Below are 13612 nucleotides of genomic sequence, written 5' to 3'. Positions count from 1 at the left end.
CATTTATGTGTTGGCTGGGAGATTTCATAGACACAAGCTAAGTGTAAAAAAAAAAAAAATTGGATTTTTGTACTTTTCTCTGAGTTCATCGACAGACACAGTGATCCATAAATCATAACTACTGGGTTATATTGCCTCCTCCACGAGTGGGACTAGGTAGAACAAAAAGCACCTGGCTACACCCATAGGCCGTCCTCAGTTGGTATATAAACCACTCTCTGCTATAGGTAATCAGTTGAGTAGCATGCAATATTAGAAGTATCAAAACTCTTTAGAGGGGTGGGTGCTGTTTCCATCAAACTCAGAGAAATAGATTTTACGGTAAGTACAAAAATCCCATTTTCTCTTTCGTTGAATCAACAGACACAGCACTCCATAAATCATAACTACTGGGTTATATTGCCTCCTTGAGTAGGACTAGGCAGAACAAAAAGCACCTGGCTACACCCATAGGCCTTATATAAGCTCCCTCTCTGCTCTAGGTAATCAGTTGAGTAGCATGCAATATTAGAAGTATCAAAACTCCTAAGTGAAATGGATTTTACGGTAAGTACAAAAATCCCATTTTCTTTCGTCCATCGACGGACAAAGCCTTGACCGGGTCACAGGAACCCGGTCTAAAAAGTAAAATGCAAGGCAAATTACATTGCTCGCATAAACAAATACATTTAATGATAGGTTAATAGATACAGAACTGCATTAACCTGTGTCTTTTATACCTGCCAGAATTTTTCTTTACAGTGGAAGTAAACTCTGCATTTTGATTTTTACCTACATGTAAGCTTAGAATAAAGCTTATCCGTTGGTAAAATTAAAATCTCCTAAACCTGCACCATTTAGGACAGGGGTGGGGAACCTATGGCCCGGGGGCCGTATGCAGCCCTCAAAGTCATTTGGTCCGGCCCCCTGTGCAGCTGAGTCTGTGTCTCTCAGCTGATCTGTCAGAACTGAGCCGATGCTTCCTGTATAGTTCCGGCTTCCTTCTGACAGTCTGAGTGAGTCAAAGGCGGAGTGATATCAAACGCACTCTGCCTGTGACCAATAGCGCAGAGCCGCTGCTAGCCAGCATTTTCTGCCAGCAGCAGTACCAGCCAGAGCCAGCAGTACTCACAGCAGTACCAGCCAGAGCCAGCAGCACCAACCAGAGCCAGCAGCACCAACCAGAGCCAGCAGCACCTGCCAGAGCCAGCAGTACCAGCCAGAGCCAGCAGTACCAGCCAGAGCCAGCAGTACCAGCCAGAGCCAGCAGTTCCAGCCAGAGCCAGCAGTTCCAGCCAGAGCCAGCAGTTCCAGCCAGAGCCAGCAGTTCCAACCAGAGCCAGCAGTTCCAACCAGAGCCAGCAGTTCCAACCAGAGCCAGCAGTTCCAACCAGAGCCAGCAGTACCAGCCAGTAGTACCAGCCTGAGCCAGCAGTACCACTCAGCGAACACCACAGCAAAGTACCAGCCAGCAGTACCTACAGCACAGTACCAGCCTGAGTCAGCAGTACGCACAGCAGTACCAGCCTGAGCCAGCAGTACCCACAGCACAGTACAAGCCTGGAGTACCAGCCTGAGCCAGCAGTACCCACAGCAGTGCCAGCCAGCTGTACCCACCAGCAGTACCAGCCAGCTGTACCCACCAGCAGTACCAGCCAGCTGTACCCACCAGCAGTACCCACCAGCTGTACCCGTCAGCAGTTCTTTTCAAAACTTACTACCGCAAAGAGTCGACTGTGCTCCAGACTGACCGACGCAAACCTGGAAAACCAGTTGCGAGTAGCAACATCATCAATACCAGCTAACATCACACACCTCAACAAAGAGAAGCAGTGCACCCATCACATTAGGGGTGAGTTAAATGTTTGACCAAATAGAACAGGCACATTTTTAAGTCGATAATTTTGTACAGCCCCCGAATGATTTTATAAATACCCAAATGGCCCTTGGCAGAAAAAGGGTTCCCCACCCCTGATTTAGGAGATATTATAGCAATCAGCAGCTGGCGACGTCACCGGCGCTTGCGCTCTGAAGGAACGCCATATACCTGTGCCGTTCCTTCAGAGCCGTGTGCCGTAGCAGAGACTCCCGCACTGACATCATTGTGGCTTGGTCATAGTTTGCAAATGCAGAAGGAAGACCGGGTGAAGATTGAAGCCTCTGCAGCGGTGGCAGCGCGCCACTGGAGGACTCCGTTTCAAGGGAAGTCTTTCATAATGTATTAGTATACAGTGCATACTAGCACTTTTTGATATTGCCTTGCAGGAGGAAAGAGTTTACTACTGCTTTAAATGATGTTTAAGCATTAACAATTTCACAGTACAAGCAGCTAGGGAGGTCAGTAAAGACTTTTAAAGCTTTTTTTACCGTTTGTCCACATGCACATAGCTGCCCTTTTAACATACCAATATCCGAATATTTTTTTTATATGGGTGAAATTCCACAATAACAAAGGAAGTTACAAATACTCACCACATTTCTTATCAAAGAGTGCTTCAACTTTTTGCTTCAAATCTGTGATTTTAGCATTCCAAGCCTCTGTTGTTGAAAAAATATGCAACATTACGTCAGTGTTAAATTTTGTATGGGGAAGATTGCAAGCCTTATGTATTTAAAAACAAGCCCCTGAACTCTGTGCTGAAGAAAAATATGCTTTTAGTAAAAAGGGTAGAATTATTTCTGATCATGCACTTGCTTAGACTGACAGTGATGGTTACTAACTGGGGTTAGTGGGGGGCTGAACTGACAAATAATCAAATAATCAAATTTCAAGCAAAAATAGACTTTTCTTTGGCAGCATAAAAACCTTTGCATCCTGCATGCTACAACACATGGAAACAATATATATCTTCTGGGCTGCCCAGTCCCCTCACAGATAACTACAACCCTACAAGGCTCTTTTGGGGGCCAGTCTATGAGCTACAGCCTGGTATCTGGCACCCAGTCCTCTCTATGTAGGAGTGGAGGTATCTTTTTTTAACCCACCAGAATAGGCATCGGCTGAACTCAATCTTGCGATAGTGGCTGGATACCACCACTATGGCTTGGCAACATATAAAACAATTGCCTGTTGAGCCTAGCACTGTAGACTGTTCTCAGAGTCTCCCATGTTTATTTGGTGATAGCACCCTTATTAAATGGAGCAAAGGAGGATACTCATATTTCAACTATGGCCTACTCCTGACTGGAACACAACATAGGATTATAACCAGTATTAACTTTAAATGCAGGTAGTTTTTTTTCTCCATCCTAAGCTCATCTGGTCAAAAGTCAATTTTTGACAGGGACCTCCTCCTAACTTTTCCAACGTGCATACATCCCCTCGCTGTATTCCCTGAAAATTACAATTAAAATGGTCACTTCAGCACATATTTCCAGTCAGTCTACATGAGTATGAAAGACCATGGGTATGGCCCAGTGGGAAAGCCTTGGTTACCAATATGTCTTGTGTTTGCAGGAGAATTGCAAGAGCACCAATTGTTTTCTATGCCCCAGGGGCGTAACTACAGGGGTTGCAGGGGTTGCGATTGCTACCGGGCCCCATGCTCCAGGGGGCCCAGTAGCAAACCAGTGGGTGAACTTCCAGGATTGCAAAAGTCACACTTGCGACCGGGCCCTGGCATTGCACCACTGTGGGGAGGCCCCAAGATTGCAGGAAGGGAGCCCACTGCAGAACTTGTGAAAGGATCCTGCTGCGGGACCGTAATAAAAGGCCATGCAACGAGAATAAAGAGCCCCAGGATTAGTGGGAAGAGCCCTGGGCTTGAAGGGAAGGGCCCCGGCCAGGGATCTGGGGGGGCCCTTCATGGTTTCTTGCATCAGGGCCCTGAAGGCTCTAGTTACGCCTCTGCTATGCCCTAACTTATTTAGGTTGCATGATACATATGATGCCTAGTTTCCTGGATGGGAGATTTGGACATTTTTATTTGCACCATTGTGCAATGTTTGGTGTTATAATATCCTTACAAGTGCTCGACTTGTTGGTCGCTAAGAGAACCTTCACTGGATTCCTAGGCTTTCACATACGTTCAGGACACCCACATTGCATAACCCCATATCTTACATAACTTTTTTAACCAACTCCTGAAGGAGGGTTGTGCTGAATGAGAATGTGAAAAAGAATGATGTCAGAATTAGACCCAAGTACCCCAGACAGTACACAAGGTTGGGGGAAGAAGCCTGAGAAGAATGCAGGATCACTTGAAAAGGAGACATGTGAGCATGAGCATTATGGATATGTTGCAAAGAATTGGGCTGAGGATCCTTGTAGTAAAAGGTTTCCATGGCAGCCAAGGAAATAAATGTCCAGGGTACCACAGAATGCAATGATTTATTTTCAGTAATGTAAGGACTACACTGCTGTGTAAATAGATAGCGAGTATAAACCATCACATGGTGTTTGCTATTAAAGGTAGAAACATCTCTTGTATGAGAGACATAGTGAAAAGTCTACAGCAGACCAGGCAGAAGCTTGGCTTCTGCAGTGAACTTGTTGGCAGGTACACAGGAGACCTTGGTGTCCAGTTGTTGCAGGACGACAGATGTTTTGCAAGCATGATGAAACATGCATTCCCTATATGGACAGGGGTCCCTGTGCAGCTGAAACAAAAGGTCATTAGATGTCCCCCCACCTCCAAAAGTAGAAGCAAATCTTTATTGTGAAGAAGTCTTCTGAACAGGTCTAGTGGGCTTAGAGGTGGAGGGTCTGCCAAAAAAGGATGGACCTACAGTAGATGATGCCTGGAAGGGCTGAACAGATTGTACACATAAGGTAGAGGAAGACAAATTCCATAGTGAGGTGGGAGCATGGATACCGGTAGTGGGGGTAGGAACCCACTTCCCTCCTTAATCACCTCAATGTATTTCTCAAGGATTTTACACAGAGGATCTCACCTTTGAAGAGCATGCACAAAAGGCACCTTTCCTGAGCAGGGTCAGCTAACCAAGCTCCATAAATATCTGTGCATATGCACAGAAAGTAAGGACATTCTGGAGATTTGACAAATTGCATTCTCCATGGTGTCTATGCAGAATAGTAGGACCAAGGGCGAGAGGAGAAAGAATTGGATTATCTAGGTTAATATTATACAGGATTTATATAGCGCCAAAAGTTTATGCAGCACTTTACAATATAAAAGGAGAGGATACAGCAACAATACAATTCAATACAAGAGGGTTAGGAGGGCCATGTTTCTGGGAGCTTACAATCTAATAGGGAGGGGCTGGTAGAACAAACGGTAATAACTAACTAGAGACAAATGGCATTAATTCTTGGTACGACCTAAATGCCAAAAAAGCATATCTGATGTATAAGGCAACAGGTAAGACAGCAAACGATGAGGTATTGGATATCAGGTGAGACAGCAAACTATTAGCTTGGGTCTGTGGCAGAAGAAGGCAGCTGAAAGTATGCAGTTAGTAGTCTTAAAAAGCACTATGCCACTAGTCAGAGAGAAACATCTGGTTAAGAAAAAAAAATAAAATGGGTAAATACAATAAAGTTACCTATGACTTAATTATTGGCTCTTGCTGCAGTCAATCCAATCTCATGGCGAGAGAGCGGGGACAGGTCCAAGCCACGTTGTCTGTGTCTATAGGCAGCGCAGCTAGGGATTGAGCCTGCAGGTGTGCTACGATAAGAAATGGCTTCTTGTGGTGGCACACCAAGAGGAGGAGCACCAGCAGGGTACCCGGAAGGAGGGGGAAGGGGGCTGCTCTGTGCAAAACCATTGCACAATACAGAGCAGAGAAGTATAATTTTTTATAAATAATATTTTATATTTGTTATTTTAAAGAAAAAACAGTTTGACAGCTGAAAATAGGAAACCAGTTAAAGTAATTATAAAGTCAAAGGGGTTCACATACTTTTTTCTTGACACTGTATTAGAGTAAGGATCCCATATATCCAGTTGAAGTCCTTTGGTGACGAAACACGTTATGCGTGAGCGTGCAGTCCCCCCGGCAACCCGGAGCGTCTGACGTCACACCCAGGGACCCGGAAGTCCGTTGGCTGGTACTGAGCCGCGGACAATACGAGGACCGCAAGCGGTGTTAGTACGCACAGCCGTGAGGGTGCCTAGTTCTACTACGCTATAAATTTATGCTGCAAATGTGAGTGTATATATTGATTTTTTTAATGCAATAAAATTGGTCGGTATGGTATACACTATGAGTTCCCCCTTGTGATTGCATGGTATTGCTGGGATCGGGAGATGTACGGTGGATCGCTTGCTGTCCAGGTGGACTACCAAAGGGGCCCACAGAGGTGCAGTGAAGGTGCACATCATCCTCTGCATTTAAGCACGGAAGAGTTATTCACCTGATTATACCACGGACTGTATTATTGATACTACTGATTAACATTGGTTAATTTCTTTGGAGTCTGTGGACTTTGGAGACTGACTTTTGAGTCCTATATGCACTTAAGGGAGGGTTATAACCCATCCAATGTTTTTTAGCATCTGTGTCCCACTGTGGAGATTTCTCTTCTCTACCTGTCCCATAGCCAAACAGGAAGGGAGAGGAAGTCCATTCAAATTAGTTTAATTTCTTGGGGACCCCAGGTCACCAGAATTAGTGTCTCCATTGGAAGATTTCCCCTCTATTACTTTTCTGGGGACAACCCAAAATTTGGGATTTTCTATTACTTTCACTTTCAATGATGATAGTAAACAGGACAAATAGAGAAAGTGAATCCCCCCCCCCCGGGGGGGGGGGCCCAGACAGCAATAAAAACTGACAGGGGGTCTAATCCCTCTTCACTATTCTATGCATTAATAAAGCCTTCTGTGTGCAGCAGCCCGCCTAATACTTACCTGAGCCCCCTCTAGATCCAGCGATGTTGTAGGATTGTCTCGGCTGCCGGGACTCCCCTCTTTATTGGCTGAGACAGCAGCGCGATTGGCTCCCGCTGCTGTCAAAGTCAGTCAGCCAAAGAGAAGAGAAAGGAGGTAGGACCGGGCAGCGGCGCCGTGCCTGAATGGACACAGAGCTGTGGCTCGGCTCGGGTGCCCCCGTAGGAAGCTGCTTGCTGTGGGGGGCACTCAACAAAAGGGAGGGCCGGGAGCACCAAAGAGGGACCCAAGAGGGGGAGGATCCAGGCTACTCTGTGCAAATCCACTGCACAGAGCAGGTAAGTATACCTGTTTGTTATTTTTAACTAAAAAACTAGACTTTACAATCACTTTAAAGTGCTAGTGTGTTCGAATTTACTTTTCCTATTTACCAAATGAGAATTCTTTTCCTCGTTGTTTGCAGGTCACAGTCGTAGAGCCATTTGTTTGCGGTGGAGGACTTGAAACGGCTTGAGATGTATCTGTAAAAAAGTAAGGAAAAATACTTGTTAAAAAGAAATATGGGTTTGGGGAAAATAAAAAAAAAAAAAACTTACACTCACCTAGGTGGATGCAGCATTGATTTGATGCTGCATCCGTCTAACTCTACACTGAGAACTGAGCGATCAAACATCGGAGGTCACTCAATTCTCCCCTCTGCTTTGATCAGACTTAAGTGCTGGGCTGTGGAGGTGGCGGGAGCGTGCTGGTCCAGACATCTGAGTTACATCAGCCAACAGCTGACTTCCACTGTCAGATAAAAACAGGTCACAGGAGTGCAGAACTAACTGCACTACTGTGATCCATAGGAGAAGTATAGCCAAAATAGATTAGGCCATACTTCTTTAAAAAAAAAAAAAAAATTATCTTTTTTTTTTTTTTTTTCGGGTAGATGAAGAATTACTTATTTATTATTATTTTTAGCACCCATGCTTGTGTGTGTTTTTGAAGAAAATGCATTCTACTACACAGCTTACCCTGAGTGTATGAGGCTTAAGGGAACCAGCATAGGCTCCTTGGACCAGAGCTGCTTTGTGTCAAAACTCTAAGCAACTGAGTCCACCATCTAAACTCAGCTGTATTTTTATTTGTCAGCTCATGTACCATCATGAAAAGGTTTCCCACTTTCTTATGGAAAGTATTCTCTGTAAAATAATTTTCTCTGCATTCACTGGAAGACACAGCTCTGCATTAGATCATTACCACTGTGCTATAACTTTCAATGAACAAAAGAGGTAATAGAATAATATTTTTTGTACTAAACAAATTTTTCTCTGTTTATTGGAGGACACAGCGCAGGTGTAATGACCTAGAAGTGTGCTGTGACCCTCAGTGAATGAAAGACAGCTTTCTTTAAGGCTCCGTTCACATGTAGGCGTTTTGGGGCGTTTTTGGGGAGTTTTTCTGCTCTAGGATCAGCTCTCAAAACGCCCAACAAGACAAATCCTATTCATTTCAATGGCCCCTGTTCACATTTGAGCGTTTTGACGCTGTGAGCAAAATGTCCAACGCTCAAAAAAGTACATAAGCTTCTTTTTGGGCAGATTACAGGCGTTTTCCATTGGTCTCTATTCAATCTAAAAACGCCTGCACAAAAAACGCCTGTAAAAACCGCGTGAAAATGCTACGCTCAGGTGTGAATCAGCCTTAGTCTACTCAAAGGAATCATTTTTTCCTTGACATACCTATTATACATCTATGTTGTGTAGAATGTAGCCATCCACCTGAAAATACAGCTTTAGAAGATCTCCAAAATCACAATGGTCTAACCACTCTGGCTTGAATTAAAGGTGCTCAAATCTTATAAGATCTAGAAGCTTGACCAGAGCATAAAAATCGAAGATGAAATCTGTAGGTCAACAGTACCAGAGCAAAATATTTGGATCACAGATGAAAAAGGTACTGCATTGATCAAAAACAATGGTTTTAATATATTGTGGACTTACATATACTGTATATATATATATATATATATATATATATATATATATATATATATATATTTATTGTGGACTTATTTATATTATTTATTATAACTGGTGCTTATTTTTTAAGAGTCATGCAACGGTTTTAGAAAGAATTTTACCCATGTTCTGTATGCTCTTGCATGCTGAACAGCCTTGTTGCAGCCAAATGCATGAGTCCTAAGGCAGTAATGTAAACATACACATCTCTGTGGTTTAGGGGAACAAAGTACCCAGTATAAATAGTGACCACTGTATAAAAGTGCAGAAAATTTCTTAGATGAAATACTGTTTACAATTTTAAAAGTCACATGCCTCCTTATTGCCTCTGGGTTTTCCCCATTCTGGTAAGAAGAATATAGAGACAGATTAGAAAAAAAAGCACACTACTTCATGCTGTTATTCAGTTATTCACAGTTTAATTTGAATAGTAATTTATTAAAAGAAAATATAAAGTGTTATGTTGTGTACAACCAAAGTTGTTCGGTTTTAATTATGGTGAATTGAGATTGCCACATGCATTTCTATGTGCGCACCTTAATTAACCACTTGACCTCTGGAAGATTTACCCCCCTTCATGACCAGGCCATTTTTTGCGATACGGCACTGCGTTATTTTAACTGACAATTGTGTCGTGACACATTGTACCCAAAAAAAGTTTATGTCCTTTTTTCTCCCCCACAAATGGTGGTATTTGATCACCTCTGTGTTTTTTTGCACTATTAAAAATAACAGAACAACAATTTTTGAAAAAAAAAAAAAAAAAAAAAAGTAAAATTTTTAATTTCTGCTAAAAAAAAAAAAAAAAAAAAAAAAAAAAACATCCAATTAAAAAAAAAAAAAAAAACTAATTTCATCCTACATTTAGGTCAATATGTATTCTGCCACATATTTTTGGCAATAAAAATCCCAATAAGTGTATATTGATTGGTTTGGCAAAAGTTATAGCATATACAAACTATGGGATATTTGTATTGAATTATGATTTTTTTTTTTTACTAGTAATGGTGGGGATTAGCGACTTCTAGCAGGACTGCGATAGTGCAGCGGACATACTGACACCTTTTGGGAACCTGCACACTAATACAGTGGTCAGTGCTAAAAATATGCACTGCCACTGTGCTGACACTGGCTGGGAAGGGGTTAAATATCTAGGGTAATCAAAGGGTTTAATGTATGCCTAGTCAGTGTTTGTGTGTACTGTATGTTGTACCTTTACTAGGGGAGGTAATCGATCACATTCCCTGCTTTGCGGGGAAATAAAATCTATTATTCCCTGCTGATAGTACAGGGTTCTGCCTTGTTTACATAGGTAAATCTGGACAATCAGCGGGTGCCAGCAGTAATCTATTGACCAGCACCCGCTGATCGGCATCTGCGGTATAAAATCACAGCAGAGCCAGGTTGTCCGCCCCCTACCAGGAAGGGTCACACCAAGGCAAGTGGTTAAAAAAAAACAAAAAACGACCTCCTCCTTTATAGGTCATTACAGCGCTCATTTTTTCAGCTAAGTTGTTTAGTTTTGGGCACATGTACCCAGCGGAACTGGCAGGTCAGAGAAAGTGTAAATTGGAGGGGAATTTTCTGGTGTTTTGTTAACTTATAAGTGTTCTAGCTTCGTCAGAGATCAAATATATCAGAGATTAGATTGTCTAACTATGAACCCTCCATGTTCTCTTACCTTCATCTGTACCCTCCCCTGGATCCTGTTTTTCGGCCATGTTCTGAACAGCTATAAAACAAATTTCAAGTTATAATAGTAAAACCTAGAACCACAATTTGCTCCATATCGTGACAACATTATGAACAGTCATAAGAATAATTCACTTCTCTTACTTGGGCCAACAGAAGAGGCATAAACAAAAAAAAAAAAAAAAAAAAAGAAGACGATCAGGCAAATATATTTGCATAGCCTTATATCGGAAAATATTTCTTACCTTCAACATTAACTTTACTAGCAAGTTCAGCAGGTATATGAGGTGCTACAAGCTGAGGTCTGCGAAGGGAAGGAGGAGACATTATTATACACCTTTTGTTATGTCATGCAACCTTCCAACTAAAATGAGCTTGTAATTGGTTGCCTGGCAAAGGTTTCTGAGCCCAACCATATGCTCCCTAAGAGAACTATATAATATGGATATTGTCCTAGCTGTCCTCATACTTTTTCCTTTTAAATCTGTAATTTCTTACATGATCCGGCAGGCAGGGCAGTGGCCATTAAAGATGTGGATATCTGAAGCCCATTCCTGTGCATTTCTGGGATTCCGTGCACCTCCCAATCTGGCGCCTGCGCATTAATGACACTGGGCTGCGCCTTTTTTTGAATACAGGTTGCCATCGCAATGGCGGCGACAGTGGAAGTTCCTGCCTCCATGTTATGACAACCTGTCAATCAACAGAGAACCCAGAAGAGAAAGCAAGTTGTCGGGGAAAGGAGCGATGGAGGAAATGGCGCAGATTGTGTCACTTCCGGTCAGGAAATCTCGTGATTATAAATCACATTAGATGCCCGAAGGCTCCGGGGATTGATGAAATGGATATCCCACTAGTCGCCTAGGCAACCGCGACTGGGAGTCAAAGGGAAGACTACATAAAAAAAAGGGTACTTTCAAAATTTCACCATATAAATATCCAAAAACAAAATCACTATGGGTGCACGTCACAATGTGATATTTCATAATTATTAAAAATGAGCGGAACTCTGCTTTAAGAAGTTATTCTCTAGCATCTGTGGACAATAATGATGTAAAAACAAAATACTGGCTTGTCATTTAAATAAAAGGTAAACAACTACAGGGCTGTTATTTGTTACAGTCATGCATACAATTGTGTACAAAAGGTAGATATTCTCTTTGTACATACTTTTTTACAATAAACTTGATTTTGGCACTTCCTCTTACAATCCTCTCCAGCCGAGGAATCCCAAACCAAGTGGGACTGCGGAATGGAATTCCCTCTGGCAATCCTTCTACATAGAGGAACTCTGGATTTGACTCGAACACTGGATAAGGGACTTTTATAGGTTCTGAAAGTCCCAGTGCCTGTGCTGAAAGACAAAAAACTGACTTTAAAAAAAACAAAAAAAAAAGATTTCTAAAAAAAATAAAAACACAACATCTTAAACGAACTTGGCATATCTAAATGCTTTAGGCAATACAGAAAGAAAAACTGATACGCACAAGGCAGTAACCCATAGTCTCTCTTCAGGTGTTTATTGCTAATGTTAGGACAGGTAACAGGAACTCTAAGCAAATCGGTCTGATCAATGAGCAATGGATGAGATATAGTAGCAAACATTCTCAGTTTCAAAGTGATGACCATATGATCATATGTCTAGAAAACCACACCGAATGGTTCTCGCTCTCCTGTAAAATGCCTGCAGCTGTTAATAGCAGCTTGGCCCATTAGAAGGTAGTCATTAGAAGGAATGGGCGCACACCACCATAGAGCCATAAAACAGGTTTATTCCATCAGATGGAATAAATGGATTTTTGTAAAATCTTACCGTAAAATCCTTTTCTCTTAGCTCATTGACAGACGTAGTCCTCGGTGATACAGCACCTTCGGGTTATGTTGCCTCCACAGGAGCAGGACTAGACAGGAAATTAAAAAGCTCTGGCCACACCCTAGGGGCAGTCCCAGAGGGTATATCCTCTCTCTCTCTCTGCCTCAGCAAATCAGTTATGTCAAAAAGCAGTCTTTAGAGATTTTAACCCAACCCAACTCCAAAACAGAGGGGCGGGGACTACGTCTGTCAATGAGCTAAGAGAAAAGGATTTTACGGTAAGATTTTACAAAAATCCATTTTTCTCTATCGCTCATTGACAGACGTAGTCCTCGGTGATACAGCACCTTCGGGACGTCCCAGAGCAGTATCACAAATGAGGGGTGGGAAAATGGAAATCAAATCCCAATCTAGAAGGCCCAACCGGTGCCAACTAGAAGTTTACAATGCTCATCCTTAATGATGAGACTCAACAAAAAAGAAATTTTTCAAACAGAAAAAAACTCTCGAGGTAGACCACCGGTCTCCTCAAATTGCGGCCTGCAAAACCTTGCGGCCAAATGAGGCATCCGCCGATGCCGTCACATCAATTTTATAGAATTTTGTAAAGGTATGTACCGGCGACCAGGTGGCCGCCTCACATACCTGGACCACTGACGCCTGATGGCGAAAGGCCCAGGAAGTACTGAGCGCTCGAGTGGAGTGCGCCCTAACAGGGAACGGAGGACTCTGACCTTTAATAGAATAAGCCTGTACCACCGTCTGTCTAATCCATTTGGCAATGGTCGCGGCAGATGCAGGCAAACCCTTTCTGGGGCCATCCGTGATCACAAAAAGTGAATCCGTCTTACGGAATGATTCCGTAGCTTTCAGGTATACTCTGATTGCCCGAAACACATCCAAGGAATGCAACGCATGTTCCCGATGATGATTGGGCTGAGGACACAAGGAAGGTAGTACAATATCTTCATTCAGATGAAATCTGAAACCACCTTAGGAAGAAAGGATGGCTTAGGATGAAGTACTACCTTATCCCTATGAATCACTAGGTATGGGGACTGGCATGATAATGCAGCCAGTTCTGACACCCTGCGAGCAGAAGTGATAGCCACCAAGAAGGCCACCTTCTGGGATAAAGTAAACAAGGGAATCTCCCTGATGTTTTCAAAGGGAGGTTTCTGTAGAACCGACAAAACTAAATTAAGATCCCAAGGCGATAAGGGCGCGCGGACTGGTGGAGCCAGGTGCCGCACCCCCTGGATGAAATTCCGCACCAAGGACTTGGTAGCTAAAGGTTTCTGAAAGAAGATTGCTAATGCTGAAACTTGACC

General features: G+C 42.9%; 1 protein-coding gene across 2 annotated transcripts in view; it reads right to left on the bottom strand.

The window, feature by feature from the left end:
- Positions 1–13612, bottom strand: part of GTF2I (general transcription factor IIi) — a 132671-nt gene that overhangs the window by 33319 nt on the left and 85740 nt on the right. For both annotated transcript variants that reach the window (XM_082245209.1, XM_082245210.1), the window contains 5 exons: positions 11639–11822; positions 10714–10772; positions 10458–10508; positions 7205–7294; positions 2452–2517 (listed from right to left, as the gene is read on the bottom strand). In XM_082245209.1, coding sequence (XP_082101335.1) covers positions 2452–2517; positions 7205–7294; positions 10458–10508; positions 10714–10772; positions 11639–11822 — 450 coding nt within the window. The remainder of the gene's footprint in view (positions 1–2451; positions 2518–7204; positions 7295–10457; positions 10509–10713; positions 10773–11638; positions 11823–13612) is intronic.

This window comes from Pelophylax lessonae, assembly GCF_965119305.1.
Source record: "Pelophylax lessonae genome assembly, chromosome: 2".
NCBI classification, from domain to species: Eukaryota; Metazoa; Chordata; class Amphibia; order Anura; family Ranidae; genus Pelophylax; species Pelophylax lessonae.
The sequence above is the reverse complement of the archived record's forward strand: the minus strand, read 5'-3'. Positions and strand labels throughout refer to the sequence as shown.